Raw genomic sequence first — 27,073 nt, forward strand, 5'->3', positions numbered from 1 at the left:
GAGAGTTTGCGTAATTCCCATTAACTTTAATTTTGCTAAGGCACCTTGATGTCAGACTCTGGTCAAACGCTGCCTTTATTTCTGAGCCAGCCACTCGCCTGAAATATAAGCTTTACATCCATTTTTAGACCAAGGTTGAAATGAGGTCAGGAGCCTGGGAGATCCCAAACGGAGGGCAGTGAGCTTGTTAATTAAGTAGATGACACTTTATCACACTGTCAATGAACTCTCCATCACTTTATTATTCTTATGCGACTTTCGTGCAGTGGTTTGACATAACTGACTGAAGAGCTGATTGCCAAGAACATTGCTCTCTGATGTGAGATCCGGCAGTTTTATCGTGTCTAACAACAGTGTGAGCAAAGGAAATCTGCCCCAATAAGTTGTAAATAAAATGATCTTGTTTTAGAAACCTCACTGAAATCAGTTGGGTTTTCTTACTATACTCCTTCTATCATTAGATCCCTCATTTATTCCAGGACAATAGGTTCCAGCTCTCACTGGTTCAGTGCTGTACCTTCAGCTCAGGGTTATGATTGATTTAGAGTACCCAATTCATTTTTTCCAATTAAGGGGCAATTGAGCATGGCCAATCCACCTCCCCTGCACATCTTTGGGTTGTGGGGGTGAAACCCACGCAAACACGGGGAGAATGTGCAAACTCCGCACAGACAGTGACCCAGAGCCGGGATGGAACCCGGGACCTCGGTGCCGTGAGGCAGCAGTGCTAACCACTGTGACGCCATGCTTTCCGGGGTTATGATTCATTTTCATCCGCTGATTCACCGTAGAAAATGCAACCATTGCTTTGGAAAGTTAACATTATTGCCCCTCTAAAGCAGTCTTAATGAGTCCTTTTGATGTACTGTGATTGCTCCTCTGTTATGGTGATTACAGTGATTTCCTCTTTTGATGCTGTAAGGGAATTTGTACTGGATATTGTATGAGTTAGATACGAAGTTTAGAATCATAGGTTTTAGTGAAATAATAAAGTAAGATTTAGGTGAGTATTGAGATGAGTGTGAACTCAGGATAACTTTGTGTGACCTAATGTAATCAAGTATAGTTAATATGATTAAAGCAGCAGACCCAGAGAAATAGCATTTAAAATACAAACAGTCACTTGGAAGAACAATGAACAGCTCAGGGCTTAACTAAAATGGTTGCCCATAAATAAGGGCTATAAAGGAGTCTGTTTTTGTATACATTCGGCCTTGGTCCGCAGAACTGTCTGTTTCACAAGAAGAAAGTTTAGACAAAGATGAGATAAGAACTGACTTATGGCTGCTAGGCTGAGAGGCTTAATGTAAACAATAGTGGCCAAAGTAAGGAAAGCAGATAAGACGGCTGTAAATTAAGATAAGAGCTTGCATCATGGGGTTAAAATGAACATAAAAGGCGGTAAGCCCTGAAGCTTTTTAGATTGCTCCGGACAATCTCAGCTCTGTTTTTCTCATGCTAAGAAAAATAAAGTTCACTGCTTGGAAGATCGCTCCTCAGACTCTCTGTGTTTTAATATTTGAATAGGTACAAACAAATTGTCGTCCTGGGGAACCACGACAAAATTGGCGCTGCGAAAAGCAGGGTTGGTGAGAGATCGCCCAGAAAAGCATCTGGAAGGAGTGGCGGAGGCGAAGGTCCGACCGGGGCTGGACATCCCAAAGCCGGCATTCTGACAGCAAGGTAAGCAGATTTGTATTGCACGTAAATCCTTGTTGTCAGAAAAGGGATCTCGAGGCCCGGCGCACTCAGCTCTTTGCTGGTCTTGAATCTCCCCAACCACAAAGATATCCTGCGTGATTAAAACCAAATTGGGTAAAATAGTTTTGAGAGACTGAAACTGATCTGAAGAGTAGAGTTTTGCATGCAAAGCGCACTGTGAATACTGTATTGTCTGTGAGTGGGTAAAAAGGGAGACGAGAAAAAGACCGAACGCTAAGGTAATGCAATTAGGTTAAGTCAACCGGTTTGGAGCGGGTTTTTCCAGGATACGACTTGCCCAGAAGAGAGTAAGTGTGGGGAAAATCTGCCAGTCCAAACCTACCCAGGACCTCGGGTAAGAGACGTCAACCGAGAGGGAGAGAGATCAGTGAGAGATCACTCTCTGACCTAATACGGTAGTCAAAAGCATAGGAGGGGAACCTAACCCCGGAGGGGGGGATTAACAGCTAGGATAGAGAAAGTAAAAGACCAATTTGAACAAACTGGTCTGAGACAGCAGCGTGGAGGACAGAAATAAGAAGGAGAGTCGGAACACAGGTAGGGTAATAACTAACAACGTGGAAAGGTCACACTGACAAAACCGCCTAGCGGAAAGAGGGGTATAATCGATTGGGAAGGAAGATTAGTTAGGGGATTAAGACGGGATAATAATAAAAACGGAAGCAACACTGGATTGGGGAAAAATTACACATATAACTAACTTAAAAGAGGTAGAGAACGAGTGGCCGTATGTAAAGTGGGAAAGAATAGCTGATAGGAATTGGATAGACGAAATAAACTTGGAAACTCTAGGGAAATTAATAAAGGAATCTGATCGATATAGGGTTTCTATAGACATAGACGAGCACGTAAAAACCTACTACCCTCTAGCCCGGGAAAGGAAGATAGAGCCGGGACAGGGGACTACGGGGAAGTGGATATCGAGACCCCGGTTAGAATTACAGATATTGTCAAGGGACACCCAAGAGAAAGGTAAACAGGGGACTGAACACGGAAAAACGACACAGCAAGTAATAATCACTGTAACACCCAACTCTGACGGATTAAGTGATAAAAATTGTGACAGTAATCCGAAAAGACAAGTAATGGCACACCAAATTAAAACACCAGTGGAAACATTAGGGGATAAATTCCCAGCCCTCAGGGGAGACATAAAACACGTTTCTAAAAAATGGGCCAACAGAACAAGTAAAACTAATACACCGTGGCCGGAGGAAGGCACATGGTGCGTAGAGAGATGTGAGGACCAGAAGGGAATAATAAAGAACTATAAAATAAAAGATAAATCTAAGAAAAGAAAGGAGAAGCGAGAAAAAGAACTAGAGATACTGGCATTGTTTGAAAAGGAAGGGAAAGAAAGGAGAAGGGCATGGAGGGAAATATGGATGCAAATGCCAGTGCAACTTCAGGAAAAAGCAAAATTAGAAGATCCAAATGTAGCCCCGCCCCCATACTCAGAGGAACAGGGTTCCACGGGACTATATCCAGTTATATCAGGCACGATGAATTTTGAGGGAGCATTTGACACAAAACCGATGACGATGGAGGATTGGGAACGAAGGGAGCTAGAAAAGAAAAAAGGTGTAGAGGAAGAGACGAGGAAAACAGAAGAGGAGTTGGATGAGTTAAGCCAAAAGAGAAAGCAGTTGCAGGACGAAGTAGATGTAATAGACCTTTTGGAATGGGCAAAAAAGGGAATGGAAAAAGAAAAGGAACGAGAAGAGGAGGGAGAGAATGATAGAAGAAAAGATGAGGGACAAACAAGTCCTGATTCTTGCGAGGGTGAAAGGGAGGCGTCACAGGGAAAAATAGAAGGAAAGAGGGTCAAAGCCAGCAGAAAGGAAAGAGAAAGAAGAAGAAGCATAGAGGAAAATGTGGGAAAAGGCGCAAAGAGGCAGAAAGACGAGAAAAGGGGGATGCATGGACGTGGAAGCACCCAGTAAGAGTCGAGGAAGAGACGGAAGGAGAGACAGGAGAAAGTAGTGACAGCGAAGGGGGACAATCAGTGTTAGGAGAACAAAGAAAATCGACGCGGGTAAGACACCAAACTGTAAAGTTTCCAGAGGTGGAAAAAAGAAAGAAAAAGGTGTTCCCGGTGATTCTGAAAGGTGGCAGAGCACAGTATATCCCTTGGTCAGGTCAGGATTTGCCTAATCTAATTAATGAATTACCCAATATTTTGGATGGGGCTGGAAGGTGGATTGGACAGTTGGAAGCAGGAATGGTGGGAAAAAGGATGGCACTGGGTGACATCAAAGCTCTCCTGACAAAAGTGCTAGGAATGGACCAAATGGCAGAAGTAATGAGACGTGCCGGCATCCAGACCGCAGCTCATGACCCAAACGTAGACGGGACACTAATGGACCCATACCGACAAGATATATGGCAGGCACTGAGGAATATGTACCCCAATCGAATGGATGTAAAAACCCTAAGGGGAGAGCCACTGGGAGAGGAGGAGAATGCAGCTGTGTATGTGGAAAATCAATTAAAAAGGTGGAGAAGGGACACGGAGAGGGACATTCTAACAGACCCGCTGACCAACTCCATGTTCCGGGCTGCAATTCTAGAGGGCCTGCCAGTCTCAGCTAAAACAAACTGGAGGATGTAGTGGGCTTGGACTCAAAAAGTTACCGGGAGTTTGTGGATTATGTTGCCCATGCAGTAGAAAGACATCGCAAAGATGAAAAGAATGCAGACAAACAGCTGAAGGAGATACAACGTAAACTCCTTCAGGCACAATTGGAGGAGATCAAAAACAAAGATAAGCTAAAGGCAAAAGAAGATCTCACGCCCAGAAAAATAGCACCGATGATGGTGGAACAGAAGCCAGGGGAAATACCTGCACTAATAATAGGGGGAAGCGGAGATGGAGGCCAGCCCATCGTAACCTATAACATTTCTGCCTTCCCACTGCCCATAAACCCAGAAGCCCACAGCCTAAATTATCAAAACCGATACGCCCTACAAAATCAGAGTGACTGGAATAAAAATGGGAAAGGACAGGGAGGTGGTAGGCCACCCTTTCAGAATCAGAGAGGACAGGGACAGGTTAATTATCAAACTCCGAGACAGGGACCACTGCCTGGCCCTCCAGGTGTGTGCTGGGGGTGCGGGGAGACAGGTCACATAAAAAGGAATTGCCCGCGGAATTCCACCAGACAGGGAGAAAACCAGCAACAGGTAGGCCAACAGCTGATCCAAGGGTCGCCGAACAGCGTCCCGATGTTTCAAGGGCCGGGGAACCATCAGAGTTTCGCATAGAGAGGCCCAGAGAACCCCGAAATGGTAGGACAGTACGTACAAATAACAGAAACCGCAGAGCAGGAACCTATAGTTAATGCTAGAGTAGGCGGGATCGAGGTCCCCATGATGATAGACACCGGTGCCACCTGTACGTGCATACAAACGAAATATGCGGATCACCTACCATTGTCAAACCGGTTTGTAAAAACTGTGGGGTTCTCGGGGAAAATAACACTAGCTCAAATGACGATGCCGGTGCCTATTACCATTGGAAATAAAACTACCCATGTACCTATTTTAGTATATGATAAAACTCCTTTAAATCTATTGGGAAGGGACGCAATCCTAGGTCTGGGACTGAAATTAGAATGTACCGAACAAGGAATTGATTTGATGGGAATGTATTCACTTGAGGTACCAGGAAAGGAAGGGGTTAATGTATATTGGCTGGGAGATATAGAGGAACAAATTAAAAGACAGATCTGGACAGTCTGGGGAAAACTTATAGACACTTGGGTTCCACAAGCCAAGTGGCCGAGAACAGAATTACACAGTACAATGATATTTGATGAAGGACAGGCACCTGAAATACAAGAGAAATGGGAAAAGGAGGCAGGACGAGAACAGGAAATAAAGTCAGGAAGTATTTTAATTGGACTAGAGGGAGTGGCCCTCGCAATCGTTAGGAATGAATGGATTGACAAATGGTTCTCTGTACCTGGGGCGGAGCCACATGTCACATTGAAAGTTAATCCGGGATATAGATCAAAGGACCTAGGACCCATGGTGTTAAGAGCGCAAGACTTAGAATTTGTACAGACAGACAGTGCGGATATTTGGACGTCCAGCGATGAACAAATGACGAAAATAATTTTGGATGTTAGGATGCTTGGGACACCAAAGCAGATAACAATAGGAGTGCAAAGTGAGAAACAGGAGCGGGAATGGAGAGAGAGCTTAGAGCAGGATTTGAACTCCTTCCCACAGGAGTTGTGGTCCAGACAGGACACGGATGTAGGGAGGGTTAAAAACGCTAATCCAGTTGAAGTCAGATTAAAGACAGGACGCCAGGGGCCCTATAGACCACAATACCCAATCAAGACAGAAGCAATTGAAGGAATTAGAGAAACGATTAAGGGATTGATAGAAGCAGGGGTATTAAAGGAAACCCGGAGTAGGTGTAATACCCCGCTCCTACCAGTAAAGAAGGCGGACGGAGAAAAATGGAGATTGGTGCATGACCTAAGGGCAATTAATGAGGTAGTGGAAGATATGCCCGTAGAAGTTCCAAACCCTTACACCTTGCTGACAAATATACCACCTGAAAGTAGATGGTTTACTGTAATCGACCTATGTTCAGCATTTTTTAGTGTGCCACTAGCTCCAGAAAGTCAGTATCTCTTTGCATTTACGTACGAGGGGAAACAATACACATACAATAGAATGCCCCAAGGATTTAAACATTCCCCACATGTATTCAATCAGGTGTTGAAAGCAGATTTAGAAGGAATACAGTTGGAAGGAACACTGCTACAGTATGTGGATGATTTACTATTATGCACAGAGACACAAGAACAATGCAGGAAGGATAGTTTAAAACTTTTGAAAAGACTAGCAGAGGGGGGTCATAAAGTATCCTGGAAGAAGCTGCAGCTGTGCCAGAGACAGGTAGAATACTTGGGGAGAGAAATATCCGCAGGGCAGAAGGGGATAGCTTCACAGCAAATAGAAGCAGTACTGAAAATTCCGAAACCACAGACGGTGGGACAAATGATGACATTTTTGGGAATGACAGGCTTCAGTTCAGAATGGGTGGAAAACTATGCAGAAAAAACGCAGGCACTACGAAAGATAATGAAGGAAGCAGGATGTGACGAATTAAAAGCCAAACTAAAATGGGACAAAGATGCGCTAGAAGCATTTGAGAATATAAAGAGTGAAATGGCACAGGCACCAGCATTGGCTTTACCGACCTATGACAAGCCCTTTGATTTATTTGTGAGTAACAGAGAAGCCGGATTTGCTACAGCAGTGTTAACACAGGAAAGTTGCAAGGGAAGGCGAAGGCAGACTGTAGCATATTATAGTACCAAGCTAGATGACGTAGCACTGGGATACCCGCCGTGTTATCAAGGCCTGGCAGCAGCTTGGTGGGCGTACGAAAAGGCAGCTACGGTCACAATGGGATATCCGATAAACATACATGTATACCATAAAATAGCTGAATTGATTGAAAAAGGCTAGTTTGTTCTGACGCCGGCTAGAATTCACCATTTTCAAATGCTGACCACATTCCCGGACATTACGATAGTAAAGTGCAATAGGGCCAACCCAGCTGACTATAGGCCATTGCCACATGAGGGAGAGGAGCATGAGTGTGTGAGAGAGACAAGAGCGTTTATGAAACTGAGGAAAGATCTGAAGGCAGATAGGTTAAACACAGAAGAAAAGAGAACGTTGTATGTTGATGGCTCGTGCCATAGGGATCATAGGGGAAATCATGCTGGCTATGCAGTAGTTGAACAGAAAGGGAAAACATTTGAGGTAGTGGAGGCAAACGAATGTGAGCAGCCATGCTCAGCCCAGTTAGCGGAGCTTGAAGCACTGACCAGAGCATGTGAATTAGCAAACGGGGAAGCAGTGGAAATTTATACTGATTCGGCCTATGCCCACGGGGTTTGTCACCTGTTTGGGGCAATATGGAAGCTTAATGTAAACAATAGTGGCCAAAGTAAGGAAAGCAGATAAGACGGCTGTAAATTAAGATAAGAGCTTGCATCATGGGGTTAAAATGAACATAAAAGGCGGTAAGCCCTGAAGCTTTTTAGATTGCTCCGGACAATCTCAGCTCTGTTTTTCTCATGCTAAGAAAAATAAAGTTCACTGCTTGGAAGATCGCTCCTCAGACTCTCTGTGTTTTAATATTTGAATAGGTACAAACAAATTGTCGTCCTGGGGAACCACGACAAAATCTCATCGTATTTGTCTGATTTGATAAAACACTTTGGGCCTAAGGTAATGCAAGCATATCATACCTTTCATACATATGCTGTGTGATATTATAAACTCTTCCAATCACATTCACAGCATTCCACAGTTTGTCTTTGGTCTCCTTGCTGTCTTCCACACACAGTATGTGAAGGAAGTCGGACCGTGTCGGAAGAGCAAGGAATGCAATCCCAGCAGCTCTCTGCACAAACCAACCGTGGTGCTTGCCGAGGGATTGATGGTAGGAATCCGCACCGATAACTGACATTGAGTCATTCTCAGAGCTGATCCTCAGCTTATTGAGAAAGAGCTGTAGCCACCGTAACGCTCGGTGGAGACGCAGTAAAGTACGGCAGCCTGATTCCAGGCGGTCACTGGGAAGTTCTTTGAAGTTAACCACATTGTTGGCCAATTCATAATCAATCATGGACTGCATTGAAACATATTCTCTTCCATGCACTCCTTGCTGATGTTTGCTGATTATCTTCATTTTATTGCTGACCTCGTCGGATATAAATCCAAATATGATGCCAAGTGCATTGATAAATCTGAAAAAACAATGGTCCAGAATGTGTTAACGGAACAAAGATGCTTGACCATATTTGCAGCAATTCTCTGAACTAGGTTAGTGCCACAAGATTGAGGCCAATTCCTATCCCCAATGTAACGCCGGAGGTAGGATAGCAGCTAGCAAGAGTTTTACTGACAAATTCACACCTGCAAAACTGTTACTCAGAATCAAACTATTGTAATTTTAATCTTAACTTTTTTTATCTGATGATCCCATCAAACACTCCAGGACAGGTACAGCACGGGGTTAGATACAGAGTAAAGCTCCCTCTACACTGTCCCCATCAAACACTCCCAGGACAGGTACAGCACGGGGTTAGATACAGAGTAAAGCTCCCTCTATACTGTCCCCATCAAACACTCCCAGGACAGGTACAGCACAGGGTTAGATACAGAGTAAAGCTCCCTCTACACTGTCCCCATCAAACACTCCCAGGACAGGTACAGCACGGGGTTAGATACAGAGTAAACCTCCCTCTACACTGTCCCCATCAAACACTCCCAGGACAGGTACAGCACGGGGTTAGATACAGAGTAAAGCTCCCTCTACACTGTCCCCATCAAACCCTCCCAGGACAGGTACAGCACGGGGTTAGATACAGAGTAAAGCTCCCTCTACACTGTCCCCATCAAACACTCCCAGGACAGGTACAGCACGGGGTTAGATACAGAGTAAAGCTCCCTCTACACTGTCCCCATCAAACACTCCCAGGACAGGTACAGCACGGGGTTAGACACAGAGTAAAGCTCCCTCTACACTGTCCCCATCAAACACTCCCAGGACAGGTACAGCACGGGGTTAGATACAGAGTAAAGCTCCCTCTACACTGTCCCCATCAAACACTCCCAGGACAGGTACAGCACGGGGTTAGATACAGAGTAAAGCTCCCTCTACACTGTCCCCATCAAACACTCTCAGGACAGGTACAGCACGGGGTGAAATACAGAGTAAAGCTCCCTCTACACTGTCCCCATCAAACACTCCCAGGACAGGTACAGCACGGGGTTAGATACAGAGTAAAGCTCCCTCTACACTGTCCCCATCAAACAGTCCCAGGACAGGTACAGCACGGGGTGAAATACAGAGTAAAGCTCCCTCTACACTGTCCCCATCAAACACTCCCAGGACAGGTACAGCACGGAGTTAGATACAGAGTAAAGCTCCCTCTACACTGTCCCCATCAAACAGTCCCAGGACAGGTACAGCACGGGGTGAAATGCAGAGTAAAGCTCCCTCTACACTGTCCCCATCAAACACTCCCAGGACAGGTACAGCACGGGGTTAGATACAGAGTAAAGCTCCCTCTACACTGTCCCCATCAAACACTCCCAGGACAGGTACAGCACGGAGTGAAATACAGAGTAAAGCTCCCTCTACACTGTCCCCATCAAACACTCCCAGGACAGGTACAGCACGGGGTTAGATACAGAGTAAAGCTCCCTCTACACTGTCCCCATCAAACACTCCCAGGACAGGTACAGCACGGGGTTAGATACAGAGTAAAGCTCCCTCTACACTGTCCCCATCAAACACTCCCAGGACAGGGACAGCACGGGGTTAGATACAGAGTAAAGCTCCCTCTACACTGTCCCCATCAAACACTCCCAGGACAGGTACAGCACGGGGTTAGATACAGAGTAAAGCTCCCTCTACACTGTCCCCATCAAACACTCCCAGGACAGGTACAGCACGGGGTTAGATACAGAGTAAAGCTCCTTCTATGCTGCTGCTCAAAATTCTCAGGCTCAAACTCTGAAGTGTGACAGCGCTGAATTGTTTTCACATGTAGCCTCGAGGGCAGCACAGTGGCAGAATGGTTAGCATTGCTGCGTCACAGCTCCAGGGTCCCAGATTCGATTCCGGCTTCGAGTCACTGTCTGTGCGGAGTCTGCATGTTCTCCCCGTGTCTGCGTGGGTTTCCTCCGGGTGCTCCGGCTTCCTCCCACAGTCCAAAGATGTGCAGGTTAATACTTCCAGCTGCAAAGGGGCAACAGACCAGGATGCCCACTGTCCCCGCTGCTGTTCGCACTAGCAATCGAACCGCTAGCAATCGCGCTCAGGGCAGCAGAAAATTGGAGGGGGATCCGAAGGGGAGGCAGAGAGCACAGAGTCTCACTCTATGCCGATGATCTGCTCCTCTACATCTCGGACCCGCAGAGCAGCATGGACGGAATCATTGCGCTCCTGAAAGAGTTTGGAGCCGTCTCGGGCTACAAACTCAACATGAGCAAAAGCGAGATCTTTCCAGTACACCCGCAAGGGGTGGGGTGGGGGGGGGCAGCACTAAAGTGACTGCCGTTTAAACAAGCCCAACACAAATTCCGCTACCTGGGGATCCAAATAGCCCATGACTGGAAAGGGATCCACAAATAGAACCTCACCAGCCTGACGGAGGAAGTAAAAAGGACCTGCAAAGATGGAACACACTCCCACTCTCCCTCGCGGGGAGAGTCCAGACGATCAAAATGAATGTTCTGCCCAGGTTCCTCTTCCTGTTTAGATCCATTCCGATCTACATCCCCAAGGCCTTTTTCAAAGCGCTGGACAAACTAATCATGGCGTTCGTATAGGGGGGGCGGGGGGGGGGTTAAAAATGCTAGGATCCCAAAGAAGGTCCTACAAAAAACAAGATCCAGGGGGGGGGCTAGCCCTCCTGAATCTACAATTCTACCACTGGGCGGCAACAGCCGAGCGAGTAAGGGGATGGATCCAGGAGCCAGAAGCCGAGTGGGTGCGTGCGGAGGAGGCCTCCTGCATGGGAACCTCCCTCCGGGCCCTCGCCACATGGCAGCACTCCCATCCCCACCCAAAAAAGACTCCAGCAGCCCAGTGGTGACAGCCACCCTCCAATCCTGGAACCAACTGCGGCAGCAATTTGGCCTGACCAAAATGTCGGACAGGGCTCCCATCTGCAACAACCATAGGTTCAAACCAGCACTGACTGACGCCACCTTCAAAAGGAGGAGGCAGGACGGGGGGACACTGACAGTCAGGGACCTATACACGGATGACAGGATCGCAACACTGGACGAACTGACAGAGAAATTTCAGGCTAGCCAGGGGAACGAGCTACGGTATCCTGCAGCTCAAAAACTTCTTACGAAAGGAGACAAGGACGTACCCACAACCGCCACGACAGACACTACTGGAAGACCTACTGGACGCAAGTATCCTAGAGAAAGGGAACTGTAGCGACATGTATGACCGACTGGTAGACAGGGCCGACACCTTACTGGACACAACAAGAAGGAAATGGGAGGATGACCTGGGGATGAGATAGGGTGGGGACTCTGGAGCGAGGCACTGCATAGGGTCAACTCCACCTCCACGTGCGCAAGGCTCAGCCTGACGCAACTAAAAGTGGTACATAGAGCCCACTTAACGAAGAAACCGTATGAGTAGGTTCTTCCCGGAGGTGGAGGACAGATGTGAACTGGTGCCAAAGAGGCCCCGCCAACCACGCCCACATGTTCTGGTCTTGCCCCAGACTTGTGGAGTACTGGACAGCCTTCTTCGAGGCTATGTCCAAAGTGGTGGGGGTGAGGGTGGAGCCATGCCCGATAGTGGCGGTCTTCGGGGTTTCAGACCAGCCAGATCCATTCCTGGGGAGGAGGGCAGACGCCCTTGCCTTTGCCTCCCTGATTGCCCGCCGTAGAATCCTGTTCGGCTGGCGGTCAGCAGCACCGCCCAGAGCTGCAGACTGGCTGTCCGACCTCTCGGAATCTCTCCAAATGGAGAAAATCAAATTCGCCATCCGAGGGTCGGACGACGGCTTCCACAGAACGTGGGAGCCATTCATGCGACTGTTCCGGGGCCTGTTTGTGGCCAACGAACAGGAGGAAGAATAGTCGGGTGGCCAAGAATCAGGGGAAAATGGTCGGGAGTCGGGAGAAGGTAGCCGGGGCATGGAGGGGAGAGATGGACTGGGAGGGAGGGGGGAGGCGGGGGGGGGGGGTGGGGGGGAACGGCTAAACCTGAGGAGGGAGGGGTGGACCACGGGGGGGGGGAGGGGGGAAGACAGCTAAACCTGGGGAGGGGGAGGCGAACCGTGGGGGGGGGGCAGGGAAGCGGGAGCCGGAGGGAGGACACGGAATGCCAAAACGTGCACGACATCTCCAGGAGCGGGGAATGAGGAAACTGGAGATGGAGGACGGGAGGAGCGGCAGAAGCGGGGGGCGAGCGTGGGACGACAGCGAGACCCGTCTGGGAAGGGCGGGTGACAGCAGCACACAGCACGGCCAAATATCGCACGCTGTGATTTTATCCCCGGCACCCAAAGGTGTGCTTGCCCCCCAGTCCTGGCCCCCCCCCCCCCCCCCCCCCCGCAGGCAGTCGCCTACTCCTGTGGTGTGGGTAATTTTGCCAGATGTACAGAGCTGCCGCTGTGGAGCTGGTGCACAATACCCCACCAGCTATTCCATTGCATATGTTATTGTATTTTTTTTATGTTAGGGTGTGCCCTTCTGCTCTAAATGTGTGTATCTATATATGTTTCTTATTCTGTGTACATAACGGTAATTATACCTTGCTCAAAAAAACCCAATAAAAACATTTATTAAAAAAAAGATGTGCAGGTTAGGTGCATTGGCCATGATCAATTGCCCCTTTGTGTCCAAAAATGTTAGATGGGGTTATCGGGATAGAGTGGAGGTGTGGGTTTGGGTGGGGTCCTCTTTCACAGGGCCGGTGCAGACTCAATGGGTTGAATAGCCTCCTTCTGCACTGTAAATTTTATGAAATCAATTTACTCAATTTGTGTAAATTTTTTTTTTTTTTTTTTTTTTTTAAATAAATTTAGATTACCCAATTATTTTTTCCAATTAAGGGCAATTTAGCGTGGCCAATCCACCTACTCTGCACATTTTTGGGTTGTGGGGGTGAAACCCACGCAGACACGGGGAGAATGTGCAAACTCCACACGGACAGTGACCCAGAGCCGGGATCGAACCTGGGACCTCAGCGCCGTGAGGCGGTTGTGCTAACCACTAGGCCACCGTGCTGCCCTCAATTTGTGTAAATTGATGGCACTTATCGTGTGGATTTTCCTCTGGAGAGATTCCTCTCGGTACTTTGTCATTCTCAGAGGTGAAGATTTGCTCTTTGGTGTTAAGTAACAAAACTATAGATAAGGTTTTTAGTGTTTTCACAAGCTCATTTGTGTAAAAGTAAACAAGCTCTCCCACTCATTTCATGTAGCATTGTCTCCCCTTCACCCCCTCCCTCCCCACCCCCCCCAACATATTCTCGTCGTCAAAAATCTGACAGTGAATGGGCTAAATTACACAACATTGGCCAATGAACTACGTCAGTTGGTTTTGACTCGACGACACTTTGGAAATGGCTGCAATGAGCAAAATTTGTTTTTCTATCAAATAGTTTGGCTTTGGTGGCGCATCAATAACTTTGCAATTTGAGTGTCATGTCACTTCTGTGCCAGTAGAGGGCATTCAAGCCCAATGAAGAGATTATTAAACATTCCAAAGGAGGCATAGGGAAAAGCAAATCCCTTTTCTTAGTATCTGCCAAAACTTTCATTCCCTATCCATCAATTCAATCCTTCTCCCTGTCTGGAACAGGCACCTTCGATACCAATATTTCACCCTGAGTTTTTTTTTTAAATTTAGAGTACCCAATTATTTTTTCCAATTAAGGGGCAATTTAGCATGGTCAACCCACCTACTCTACACATCTTTGGGTTGTGGGGGTGAAACCCACGCAGACACGGGGAAAATGTGCAAACTCCACACGGACAGTGACCCAGGGCCGGGATTCGAACCCAGGTCCTCAGCGCCGTAGGCAGCAATGCTAACCACTGTGCCACCGTGCTGCCCCTATTTCACCCTGAGTTTAGCTTTCAATCCCAGAGCCTCTCTGTCACCAAGACCACCTACTGTAACCTTGTAAGGAACATCTCTTAAATCCTTGTCTGATCCATATCTCTCCTTTAATTACCGTCTTGCTAGCTGCTGTAACGATGCAGATTTTGTTTTTAAACGACAGACTTTTAAACCCCTCCCCCTGCTGCAAGCTGCTATTTTAACTGGCCCAAGGCACACGTCTCGATCCAGTGTGCTGTGCAGCTTCGTTCCATGCTGTCAACTTGATGGACTTGGCTCGCAGCCAATCGACTCTTCTGGGATTCCAGGACATGCTATATCTGCGGTTGTGATTCATGGAGCACCCCGGAGATTTCTGGGAGGAAGAAGTGTCGGCTCCATTTTAATCCAGTACTGTTTACACCTTAGGAAGAACAGGTTCTCTCCGCTGAGGATAGCAATTTTTAACCACACTCCAGCCTGGCCTGTGAAAGTTTAAACCTCTGTGAGAAAGGCTGGGAATAGCCCCGGCTGACATTTCCCTCTTGAGAACTCTAAAACGTCCTGAAGACCAGGCCCTTTTCTCTCTCTTCATCTCACAGCCAGGTGCTCTTCGGGGGGGTTTAAATTAATTCAGCAGGGGGATGGGAACCTAAATTGTAGTCCCAGTGTACAGGATGTTGAGAGTAGTGAGGTCAGGGATAGGGTTAAAAGTTCGAAAGAGGGCACTGGCAAGCAAGACGCTGGTTTGAAGTGTGTCTACTTCAATGCCAGGAGCATCCGGAATAAGGTGGGTGAGCTTGCAGCATGGGTTGGTACCTGGGATCTCGATGTTGTGGCGATTTCGGAGACATGGGTAGAGCAGGGACAGGAATGGTTGTTGCAGGTTCCAGGATTTAGATGTTTCTGTAAGAACAGAGAAGATGGTAAAAGAGGTGGGGGGTGGCATTGTTAATCAAGGAAAGTATTACGGCGGTAGAAAGGATGTTTGAGGACTCGTCTACTGAGGTAGAATGGGCCGAGGTTAGGAACAGGAGAGGAGAGGTCACCCTGTTGGGAGTTGTCTATAGACCTCCGAATAGTTCCAGAGATGTAGAGGAAAGGATTGCAAAGATGATTCTCGACAGGAGCGAGAGTAACAGGGTAATTGTTATGGGGGACTTTAACTTTCCAAATATTGACTGGAAATACTATAGTTCGAGTACTATAGATGGGTCAGTTTTTGTGCAGTGTGTGCAGGAGGGTTTTCTGACACAGTTTGTAGACAGGCCAACAAAGGGCGAGGCCACATTGGATTTGGTACTGGGTAATGAACCCGGCCAGGTGTTAGATTTAGATGTAGGTGAGCACTTTGGTGATAGTGATCACAACTCGGTTATGTTTACTTTAGCAATGGGCAGGGATAGGTACATACCGCAAGGCAAGAATTATAGCTGGGGGAAAGGCAATTATGATGCTATTCGGCAAGATTTAGGATGTATAGGATGGGGAAGGAAACTGCAGGGGATGGGTACAATCGAAATGTGGAGCTTTTTCAAGGAACAGCTACTGCGTGTCCTTGATAAGTATGTACCTGTCAGGCAGGGAGGAAGTTGTCGAGCAAGGGAACCGTGGTTTACTAAGGAAGTTGAAGCACTTGTCAAGAGGAAGAAGAAGGCTTATGTTAGGATGAGACATGAAGGCTCAGTTAGGGCACTTGAGAGTTACAAGTTAGCCAGGAAGGACCTAAAGGGAGAGTTAAGAAGAGCGAGGAGAGGACACGAAAAGTCGTTGGTGGATAGGATCAAGGAAAACCCTAAGGCTTTCTATAGGTATATCAGGAACAAAAGAATGACTAGAGTAAGATTAGGGCCAATCAAGGATACTAGTGGAAAGTTGTGTGTGGAATCAGAGGAGATAGGGGAAGCGTTAAATGGATATTTTTCATCAGTGTTTACACTGGAGAAAGACAATGTTGTCGAGGAGAATACTCAGGTTCAGTCGACCAGGCTAGATGGAATTGAGGTTCAAAAGGAGGAGGTGTTATCAATTTTGGAAAATGTCAAAATAAATAAGTCCCCTGGGCCAGATGGGATTTATCCTAGGATTCTCTGGGAAGCCAGGGAGGAGATTGCAGAGCCTTTGTCCTTGATCTTTATGTCGTCTTTGTCGACAGGAATAGTGCCGGAAGACTGGAGGATAGCAAATGTTGTCCCCTTGTTCAAGAAGGGGAGTAGAGACAACCCTGGTAATTATAGACCTGTGAGCCTTACTTCGGTTGTGGGTAAAATGTTGGAAAAGGTTATAAGAGATAGGGTTTATAATCATCTTGAAAAGAACAAGTTGATTAGCGATAGTCAACACGGTTTTGTGAAGGGTAGGTCATGCCTCACAAACCTTATTAAGTTTTTTGAGAAGGTGACCAAACAGGTGGATCAGGGTAAAGCTATTGATGTGGTGTATATGGATTTCAGTAAGGCGTTTGATAAGGTTCCCCACGGTAGGCTATTGCAGAAAATAAGGAAGTATGGGATTGAAGGTGATTTAGCGGTTTGGATCAGTAATTGGCTAGCTGAAAGAAGACAGAGGGTGGTGGTTGATGGCAAATGTTCATCCTGGAGTTCAGTTACTAGTGGTGTACCGCAAGGATCTGTTTTGGGGCCACTGCTGTTTGTCATTTTTATAAATGACCTGGAAGAGGGTGTAGAAGGATGGGTTAGTAAATTTGCAGATGACGCGAAGGTCGGTGGAGTTGTGGATAGTGCTGAAGGATGTTATAGGATACAGAGGGACATAGATAAGCTGCAGAGCTGGGCTGAGAGGTGGCAGATGGAGTTTAATGCGGAAAAGTGTGAGGTGGTTCACTTTGGAAGGAGTAACAGGAATGCAGAGTACTGGGCTAATGGCAAGATTCTTGGTAGTGTAGATGAACAGAGAGATCTCGGCATCCAGGTACATAAATCCCTGAAAGTTGCCACCCAGGTTAATAGGGCTGTTAAGAAGGCATATGGTGTGCTAGCCTTTATCAGTAGGGGGATTGAGTTTCGGAGCCACAAGGTCATGCTGCAGCTGTACATAACTCTGGTGCGGCCGCTCCTGGAGTATTGCGTGCAGTTCTGATCACCACATTATAGGAAGGATGTGGAAGCTTTGGAAAGGGTTCAGAGGAGATTTACAAGGATGTTGCCTGGTATGGAGGGAAGGTCTTACGAGGAAAGGCTCAGGGACTTGAGGTTGTTTTTGTTAGAGAGGAGAAGGCTGAGAGGTGACTTAATAGAGACATATAAGATAGTCAGAGGGTTAGATAGGGTGGACAGTGAGAGTCTTTTTCCTCGGATGGTGATGACCAACACGAGGGGACATAGCTTTAAATTGAGGGGTGGTAGATATAGGACAGATGTCAGAGGCAGTTTCTTTACTCAGAGAGTAGTAGGGGTGTGGAACGCCCTGCCTGCAACAGTAGTAGACTCGCCAACTTTAAGGGCATTTAAGTGGTCACTGGATAGATGTATGGATGAAAATGGAATAGTGTAGGTCAGATAGGCTTCAGATGGTTTCACAGGTCGGCGCAACATCGAGGGCCGAAGGGCCCGTACTGCGCTGTAATGTTCTATGTTCTAAAGGTCAAACAAGAATCCGAAAGGCAGGGTGGATGGTGAACTTGCTTTAAACTCTCAAGTAGAGAATTTTAAGATTCTCTCAGTGAGACTGAGCGCCAAGCTGGTGGAGGTCAGGCAAGTGAAGGTGACTCCCCAGAAGAGTTCCTGTAGGACATAAGGTCTAATTGAAGGCAGATTCTAAAAGATCCAAACCAACCGATGGTTTTCAACACCTCACATTCAGAAGATATCACCGCGTAAAGAGACCTCAAGCTCAGCAGTGTGGATCCTCAAACCCTCATACCCAGTTTAATCCCCATTAATTTGATCCTACCCTAACCCCCACTTTGTGTGTTTGTCTTTGTGTGTGTGTGTGGGTGTGTGGGTGGGTGGAGAGTGGGACAGTGTTCGGGGAGTAATTAGATTTACAGACTGTTGTTCTGTTATCACCATTACATGTTTAGCTCTTCCCTTGTTATAAATAAACATTTTTTTGTGTTTTACTTATAAATCTGGTGCCTGTAATTCGTTGAAGCAGTCAAGGGTCCAAGATCTCAGGAGAAACATACAAATTATTGGTTAATTCACTTATGTCTGTCTCTGTGTGGCTGAAATTGACTGTGCACTCGCCCAGAATGTCGTATCAACCTCCTTAACAATTCCTGTCACCACTCCAACTTTGACTTATCTGCTGCGTAAACCATCATCCACGCTGCTGGCCAGCCCTTCCATTATCTACCCTGAATAAAGCTCACCTTTACTCTGCTGCTCATATCCTAACTTTCACCACCCCATTCATACATAATCCCCGCTGTTTTCTGACGCATATCAGCTCCAGGTCAGGCACAGCTACAAATTCCATAATTTTCATCGTTGGGTTCAAATCCTCACTCCTCCCTAACTTATCAACATAGGAACAGGAGAAGGCCATTCAACCCCTTGTGCCTGTCCTACCATTCAATGCGATTGTGGCCAATCTGTGGCCTAACTACATATCCCTGCCTTTGGCCCATATCCCTTAATATATTTGCTTAGCAGAGTGGCATGTGGCACAGTGCTTAGCACTGCTGTCTGCAGCGTTGAGGACCAAACCCCTAAACCCTAACTATTGCAAATCTCTTATCCCTCTGGATTTATAGAGCATAGAACATAGAACAGTACAGCACAGAACAGGCCCTTCGGCCCTCGATGTTGTGCCGAGCAATGATCACCCTACTCAAACCCACGTATCCACCCTATACCCGTAACCCAACAACCCCCCCCCGTTAACCTTACTTTTTTTTTTAGGACACTACAGGCAATTTAGCATGGCCAATCCACCTAACCTGCACATCTTTGGACTGTGGGAGGAAACCGGAGCACCCGGAGGAAACCCACGCACACACGGGGAGGACGTGCAGACTCCACACAGACAGTGACCCAGCCCGGAATCGAACCTGGGACCATGGAGCTGTGAAGCATTTATGCTAACCACCATGCTACCGTGCTGCCCCACGTGTTTACTCTAACTCTAACTCTAACCTCTAACCCCAACCCCAACAACATTAATCCGACACAACCCCAATATCAACCCCAACCCCAACTCTAACCCAACCCCAACCCCAACCTTTACCCTGACCGTTTACATTTCCCTTTCCAACTGCATCTCTGTTTTCAAATGAAGATAATTTGAGTAATATTTTGCGTGCTTACTTTTGGAGTTCAGCCCATCCTTCAAGGTATCTTTTAAGTAAAATATCTTCATTCTTTGTCACACAATCCTGGAAAGCTGTATGAAGGTGTTTGATTTGGAACTTGCTGCTGTCACACTTCTCTCTGTCATTTCTATCCACAGAATTCACTGACTCTGAAGAATTTCCAAACTATTTCCAAACATCAAAAACACAAGAAATAACAATTAAAATTGAGTTAATTATCCGAAATACATGACGGCTCCTGTAGTGTATTATCCATGACAATATGTTCCTGCCCTTTCTCCTCATCTTCCCAGTAGCATTACTACTGTCTCATTCTTCTGTGGGTCTTCTGTAGCCTACTGCGTCCAACTCACTGTTACAGATACTCACATAGATGTGACTTGGACAGTCAATGTTCCCAAGTCACTTAGCCCTGTATCTTACAACGTAAATGAAAAGATTAATCACTAGATTTTATAAAGCTTCCTCCATGATAATGGGACATGCATGTTTCACAGTCACTCTAAGTATAATCCATTTGTAATGTAACCACAGCAACTATTCTGAGTACAGTAACTTCCTACAAGAGAAATTATTGAATTTACTGGTGTTGACTGATGTATGTTCGCCAGCATAATGAGAGCTCTTTGAAATTCTGCTCTTTGAAAAGTATTTTGGGATTTCTGAGAGTGCAGAAAGATTTGATTCAATGTTTCATTAAAAATGTAGGCGTGTATATCACGTGGATTCCCCAGGATCTATACTGAGGCCTCAAATTTTCATCCTTTATGTTAAGGGGTTGGTTTAGCTCACCAGGCTAAATCGCTGGCTTTTAAAGCAGACCAAGCAGGCCAGCAGCACGGTTCGATTCCCGTACCAGCCTCCCCGGACAGGTGCCGGAATGTGGCGACTAGGGGCTTTTCACAGTAACTTCATTGAAGCCTACTCGTGACAATAAGCGATTTTCATTTCATAAGTAGGACGTTGCTGTATATATCAATAATTTGGATGAATGAATAGAATAAAATAAGAATATATCTAAATTTGTTGAAGACTCTAAATTAGGAAGGACAGTGAGTTGTGTATATGAGAGCAGACAATTGCAAAGGGACATTTGAAAAGGATTCATCCGATTATTATTTTCATAATGACCCACTCGCAGCTATGGAGAACCAATGGGATTTGTGCATAAGCCAAAAAGGCTAACTGACTATTGGAATTTGTCTTAAAGAGGCTGGAATTTAGAGAATTGGAAACCCTATGCAACAGTTATATAGCCCTCAGGAAACACAGCAGTGACCACTGTTCAATTCTGGACACACTATCTCAGGGAGGAAACATTGCCCCCAATTTCTGATTGCCCCAAGGCATCATCCTTACGTTTACCTCTTCATAATTTTAAAAACCTCTGTTAGGTTATACATTTCATTCAAACTCTGTTATGTTTTTCATTTCATTGGTCCAGAGAAAATAACGCAGCCTGCAATGATGGGTTCAATTTGATATAGGTTTTAAACTTTCTTTTAAACCATGCACATGGGCGGCACAGTGGTTAGCACTGCTGCCTCACAGGACCCGGTTTAACACTGCTGTCTCACAGTGCCAGGGACCCGGGTTAACACTGCTGTCTCACAGCACCAGGGTCCCAGGCTAACACTGCTGTCTCACAGAGCCAGGGACCCGGGTTAACACTGTTGTCTCACAGTGCCAGGGACCCGGGTTAACACTGCTGTCTCACAGTGCCAGGGACCCGGGTTAGCACTGCTGTCTCACATTGCCAGGGACCCGGGTTAACACTGCTGCCTCACAGTGCCAGGGACCTGGGTTAACACTGCTGCCTCACAGTGCCAGGGACCCGGGTTAACACTGCTGTCTCACAGTGCCAGGGTCCCGGGTTAACACTGCTGTCTCACAGTGCCAGCGACCCGGGTTAGCACTGCTGTCTCACAGTGCCAGGGACCCAGGTTAACACTGCTGTCTCACAGTGCCAGGGACCCGGGTTAACACTGCTGTCTCACAGTGCCAGGGACCCGGGTTAACACTGCTGTCTCACAGTGCCAGGGACCCGGGTTAACACTGCTGCCTTACAGAGCCAGGGACCCAGGTTAACACTGCTGTCTCACAGTGCCAGGGACCCGGGTTAACACTGCTGCCTCATAGTGCCACGGACCCGGTTTAATACTGCTGCCTCACAGTGCCAGGGACCCGGGTTAACACTGCTGTCTCACAGTACCAGGGACCCGGGTTAACACTGCTGTCTCACAGCACCAGGGTCCCAGGTTACCACTGCTGTCTCACAGCACCAGGGACCCGGGTTAACACTGCTGCCTCACAGTGCCAGGGACCCGGGTTAACACTGCTGCCTCACAGTGCCAGGGACCCGGGTTAACACTGCTGCCTCACAGTGCCAGGGACCGGGTTAACACTGCTGTCTCACAGCGCCAGGGACCCGGGTTAACACTGCTGCCTCACAGTGCCAGGGACCCGGGTTAACACTGCTGCCTCACAGTGCCAGGGACCCGGGTTAACACTGCTGTCTCACAGCGCCAGGGACCTGGGTTAACACTGCTGTCTCACAGTGCCAAGGACCCGGGTTAACACTGCTGCCTCACAGTGCCAGGGACCCGGGTTAACACTGCTGTCTCACAGCGCCAGGGACCCGGGTTAACACTGCTGCCTCACAGTGCCAGGGACCCGGGTTAACACTGCTGCCTCACAGTGCCGGGGACCCGGGTTAACACTGCTGCCTCACAGTGCCAGGGACCCGGGTTAACACTGCTGCCTCACAGTGCCAGGGACCCGGGTTAACACTGCTGTCTCACAGTGCCAGGGACCCGGGTTAGTACTGCTGTCTCACAGTGCCAGGGACCCGGGTTAACACTGCTGCCTCACAGCACCAGGGTCCCAGGTTAACACTGCTGTCTCACAGTGCCGGGCACCCGTGTTAACACTGCTGCCTCACAGTGCCAGTGACCCGGGTTAACACTGCTGCCTCACAGAGCCGGAGACCAGGGTTCAATTCCAACCTTGGGTCACTGTCTGTGTGGATTTTACTCTTTTTCCCAGTGCTCGCGTGGGTTTCCTCCGGATGCTCCGGTTTCCTCCCACAGTCCAAAGGTGTGCAGGTTAGGTGAATGGCCAGGATAAATTGTCCCTTAGTGTCAAAAGGTTAGGTGGGATTACGTGAATAGAGCGGGGGGGTGGGCCCAGGTAAGGTGCTCATTCAGAGGGTCAGTGTAGACTCAATGGGCCGATTGGCCTCCTTCTGCACTGTAGGGATTCTATGACCCGTCTTTTTTTAATATGGGAACCAGAATGGTGCAGATACTTCTAGATGTGGTCTAATCAAGGTTCTATTTAAGTTTAATATTACATTTTTCTAATTTATTCCATTCCATTAGGAATTAACCCTGGTGGTTTATATTGGTTCAGTGAATGGCAAATGTCTGGCAAATGTGAAATTGTCCAAACATTTTTAATTTGCTAACACACCTGCGATGTGTCACCGTTGCACAGGCTGGGCTTGTATCTGCTGGAGTTGAGAAGAGTCGGAGGCAACCTGATTGAAACGTGAGATCCTGAGGGGTATTGACGGGGTGGACGTGGAGAGGCTGTTTCCTTTTGTGGGAGAATCGAGAACTAGGGGGGTTACTGTTTAAAAAGGAGTTGCTGATTTAATGCAGAGATGGGAATATTTTTCACTGAGAGGGGCCCGAGTCTCTGGAACAGCAAAAGGCGGTGGAAGCAGAGTCTTGGAATATTCTTGGGGCAGAGATAGGTAAACGCATGCCAACATTGGGGGGCAGGGGTTTGACATTGTTCGGATAGCTGGTCTCACCTTGTTTCGGTGAAGCTCCTTTTCCTCGTTTTCAGTCCCTGATTGCTGAGCGTTTAACTGATGAAATTGGGCTGTCGGAAATAGTAAAACACTGAAAATAATCGTACATTGATTTCTGGATATAACTGATGTGAGGTGGGCACTACTTCATGTGGCCTGAACCCATATTTCATCTCCCATAATGTTAAAGGAGTGACGCTGGAATAAGTTAAACGCCTCCGCTACCTCAGCTTTCGCTCTATAAAAGGGCTATGTTTGATGAGAAGTATCAGCTCAGTTTTCGACAAACTATACCAGTAAGTAACTAGCAACAAAGACTCTGAAAGTTAACAGAAGTCGTCATGTACAGAACAATTTTCATCACGACACTTGTACTGCGGTTTGGGAGTTGGTTAACTCCGTTGGCTGGCTGCTGTTTAGTGAATCAGAGCAACGCCAACAGCACGGGTTCAATTCCTGAGGTTATCCATGAAGGCCCTGCTTCTCAGCCTGGCCTGAGATGTGGTGACCCTCAGGTTAAACCACCGCCAGTCGGTTCTCTCAAAAGGACAAGAGAATCCTCTGGGACTGTGGAGACTTGCAGTTTTATTTCACTGCAGTCAGACCCATTTCTTTTTTTTAATATAAATTTAGTGTACCCAATTATTTTTTGCCAATTAAGGAGCAATTTAGCACGGCCAATCCACCTGCCCAGCACATCTTTGGGTTGTGGGGGCGAAACCCACGCAGACACGGGGAGAATATGCAAACTCCACACGGACAGTGACCCAGAGCCGGGATCGAACCTGGGACCTCAGCGCCGCGAGGCAGCAATGCTAACCACTGCGCCACATGCCGTCCTCGTGAGACCAATTTCTAACACCTCGAACACTATTGCAAACTCTATTTCCAACCCTTTTACTAAACCTTGTTGACTGACCCTAACCTCTCACTCTAATCCCTAACCCTAACCTAACCCTGACCACAACCCTAACCCCAACCCAAACCCTAACCCGAGCTGATTGGCTAACTAATCCTAACTTCAAACCTTTTATTAATTTATTGACTGGATAAATGTATCCATTGTGTTTACTTTCAGCTTCACTGTTACTAGCCTGTCCATTCCCACTTATTTCCCAGCTCCTTGGATAAACTCCCAGTTATTCCCAGCTCCCTGGATAAACTCCCAGTTATTCCCCTATTTCCTGGATAAACTCCCAGTTATTCCCAGCTCCCTGGACAAACTCCCAGTTATTCCCAGCTCCCTGGACAAACTCCCAGTTATTCCCCAGCTCCCCGGACAAACTCCCAGTTATTCCCAGCTCCCTGGACAAACTCCCAGTTATTCCCCAGCTCCCTGGATAAACTCCCAGTTATTCCCCTATTTCCTGGCAAACTCCCAGTTATTCCCAGCTCCCTGGACAAACTCCCAGTTATTCCCCTGTTTCCTGGACAAATTCCCAGCTCTCTGGATAAACTCCCAGTTATTCCCCAGCTCCCCGGACAAACTCCCAGTTATTCCCAGCTCCCTGGACAAACTCCCAGTTATTCCCCAGCTCCCTGGACAAACTCCCAGTTATTCCCCAGCTCTCTGGACAAACTCCCAGTTATTCCCCAGCTCTCTGGATAAACTCCCAGTTATTCCCCAGCTCCCTGGATAAACTCCCAGTTATTCCCCAGCTCCCTGGATAAACTCCCAGTTATTCCCCAGCTCCCTGGATAAACTCCCAGTTATTCCCCAGCTCTCTGGACAAACTCCCAGTTATTCCCCAGCTCCCTGGATAAACTCCCAGTTATTCCCCAGCTCCCTGGATAAACTCCCAGTTATTCCCCTATTTCCTGGACAAACTCCCAGTTATTCCCAGCTCCCTGGACAAACTCCCAGTTATTCCCCAGCTCCCTGGATAAACTCCCAGTTATTCCCCTATTTCCTGGCAAACTCCCAGTTATTCCCCAGCTCCCTGGATAAACTCCCAGTTATTCCCCTATTTCCTGGCAAACTCCCAGTTATTCCCAGCTCCCTGGACAAACTCCCAGTTATTCCCCTGTTTCCTGGACAAATTCCCAGCTCCCTGGACAAACTCCCAGTTATTCCCAGCTCCCTGGACAAACTCCCAGTTATTCCCCAGCTCCCTGGACAAACTCCCAGTTATTCCCCAGCTCTCTGGACAAACTCCCAGTTATTCCCCAGCTCTCTGGATAAACTCCCAGTTATTCCCCTATTTCCTGGACAAACTCCCAGTTATTCCCTGCTCCCTGGACAAACTCCCAGTTATTCCCCTGTTTCCTGGACAAATTCCCAGCTCCCTGGACAAACTCCCAGTTATTCCTAGCTCCCTGGACAAACTCCCAGTTATTCCCCAGCTCCCTGGATAAACTCCCAGTTATTCCCCTATTTCCTGGACAAACTCCCAGTTATTCCCAGCTCCCTGGATAAACTCCCAGTTATTCCCCAGCTCCCTGGATAAACTCCCAGTTATTCCCCAGCTCCCTGGATAAACTCCCAGTTATTCCCCAGCTCCCTGGATAAACTCCCAGTTATTCCCCAGCTCCCTGGACAAACTCCCAGTTATTCCCCAGCTCTCTGGATAAACTCCCAGTTATTCCCCAGCTCCCTGGATAAACTCCCAGTTATTCCCAGCTCCCTGGACAAACTCCCAGTTATTCCCAGCTCCCTGGATAAACTCCCAGTTATTCCCAGCTCCCTGGACAAACTCCCAGTTATGTTGCTGTGGAGATCACAGTGTGATTTGATTGAATGATCCAGGATGGACTTTCCAATAATCTGGGACATCAGGCTTGCCAGGAATTTTATTAACCAACCAAACAGCATTGTGCTGCTATTAACTGTCAATGTCAGTGATCGTTAACAACAGAGTTCCACGTAACATCAAAATCAAGCAGCGGGCGGATGGCATTAACTCTCAGCCGCCATTTAACCTGTACTCTGATAATCCTTTCTACTTACGGAGGTTAAAGTTTGTCAAATAGATAAGCAGGAGCAGAAGGCCGGCAGCAAACGGCAACAACCTAAGGATCCGCCCTTTGCTGCATGTCAGTCCCTCCATTGGAAGGAGATTTCTCGAAAACATATCAGGTTTGCAGACTTAATGGACTGTCAGGCGGAGTTCCATCTTCTCACTGGCTGCCAACAGGCTTCTCATTGACAGCACTCAGAGTAAAACCTTTGTTTTGTCTTGTGAAATGTTTATTCAGCCGTGGCTCAGTCACAGTAAACAAAGAGATTCCAAAGTACCAGCTCCCTCCTGGCAATCTCATCGGCAACGCATTCAAATTTTAAAAGGGAAATGTATGGCTGCATCTTTCCATATAATTCTGTGGGAACCCCCTCTGCGGATAGATTCGCAGTTACTCAGAATTAGAAGCTGCTCATTTAATAAAAGCAAATATTGTAGATGGGACATCTGAAATAAACATACATTTGGAACTTCTTCATAGTGCAACTTAACGGATAGACAGGTAGGTGTGAGTGACAGGCAGGTGTGAGTGACAGGCAGCTGTGAGTGACAGGCAGGTGTGGGTGACAGGCAGGTGTGAGTGACAGGCAGGTGTGAGTGACAGACAGGTGCGAGTGACAGACAGGTGCGAGTGACAGACAGGTGTGAGTGACAGGCAGGTGTGAGTGACAGGCAGGTGTG

General features: G+C 47.4%; 1 protein-coding gene across 1 annotated transcript; it reads right to left on the reverse strand.

The window, feature by feature from the left end:
• LOC119958377 (ceramide-1-phosphate transfer protein-like) lies at window positions 1-26,706 on the reverse strand. Its single transcript, XM_038786867.1, has 5 exons — window positions 26,383-26,706; window positions 23,436-23,506; window positions 19,614-19,783; window positions 7,941-8,504; window positions 1-916 (listed from the first exon to the last, which is right to left on the reverse strand). Exons 1-4 carry the CDS (start codon window positions 26,504-26,506, stop codon window positions 7,979-7,981), a joined length of 891 nt encoding a protein of 296 aa, XP_038642795.1. The 5' UTR covers window positions 26,507-26,706; the 3' UTR covers window positions 1-916; window positions 7,941-7,978.
• Between the last annotated feature and the right edge of the window lie 367 nt (window positions 26,707-27,073).

This window comes from Scyliorhinus canicula, chromosome 29 (assembly GCF_902713615.1).
Source record: "Scyliorhinus canicula chromosome 29, sScyCan1.1, whole genome shotgun sequence".
Taxonomy (NCBI): Eukaryota; Metazoa; Chordata; class Chondrichthyes; order Carcharhiniformes; family Scyliorhinidae; genus Scyliorhinus; species Scyliorhinus canicula.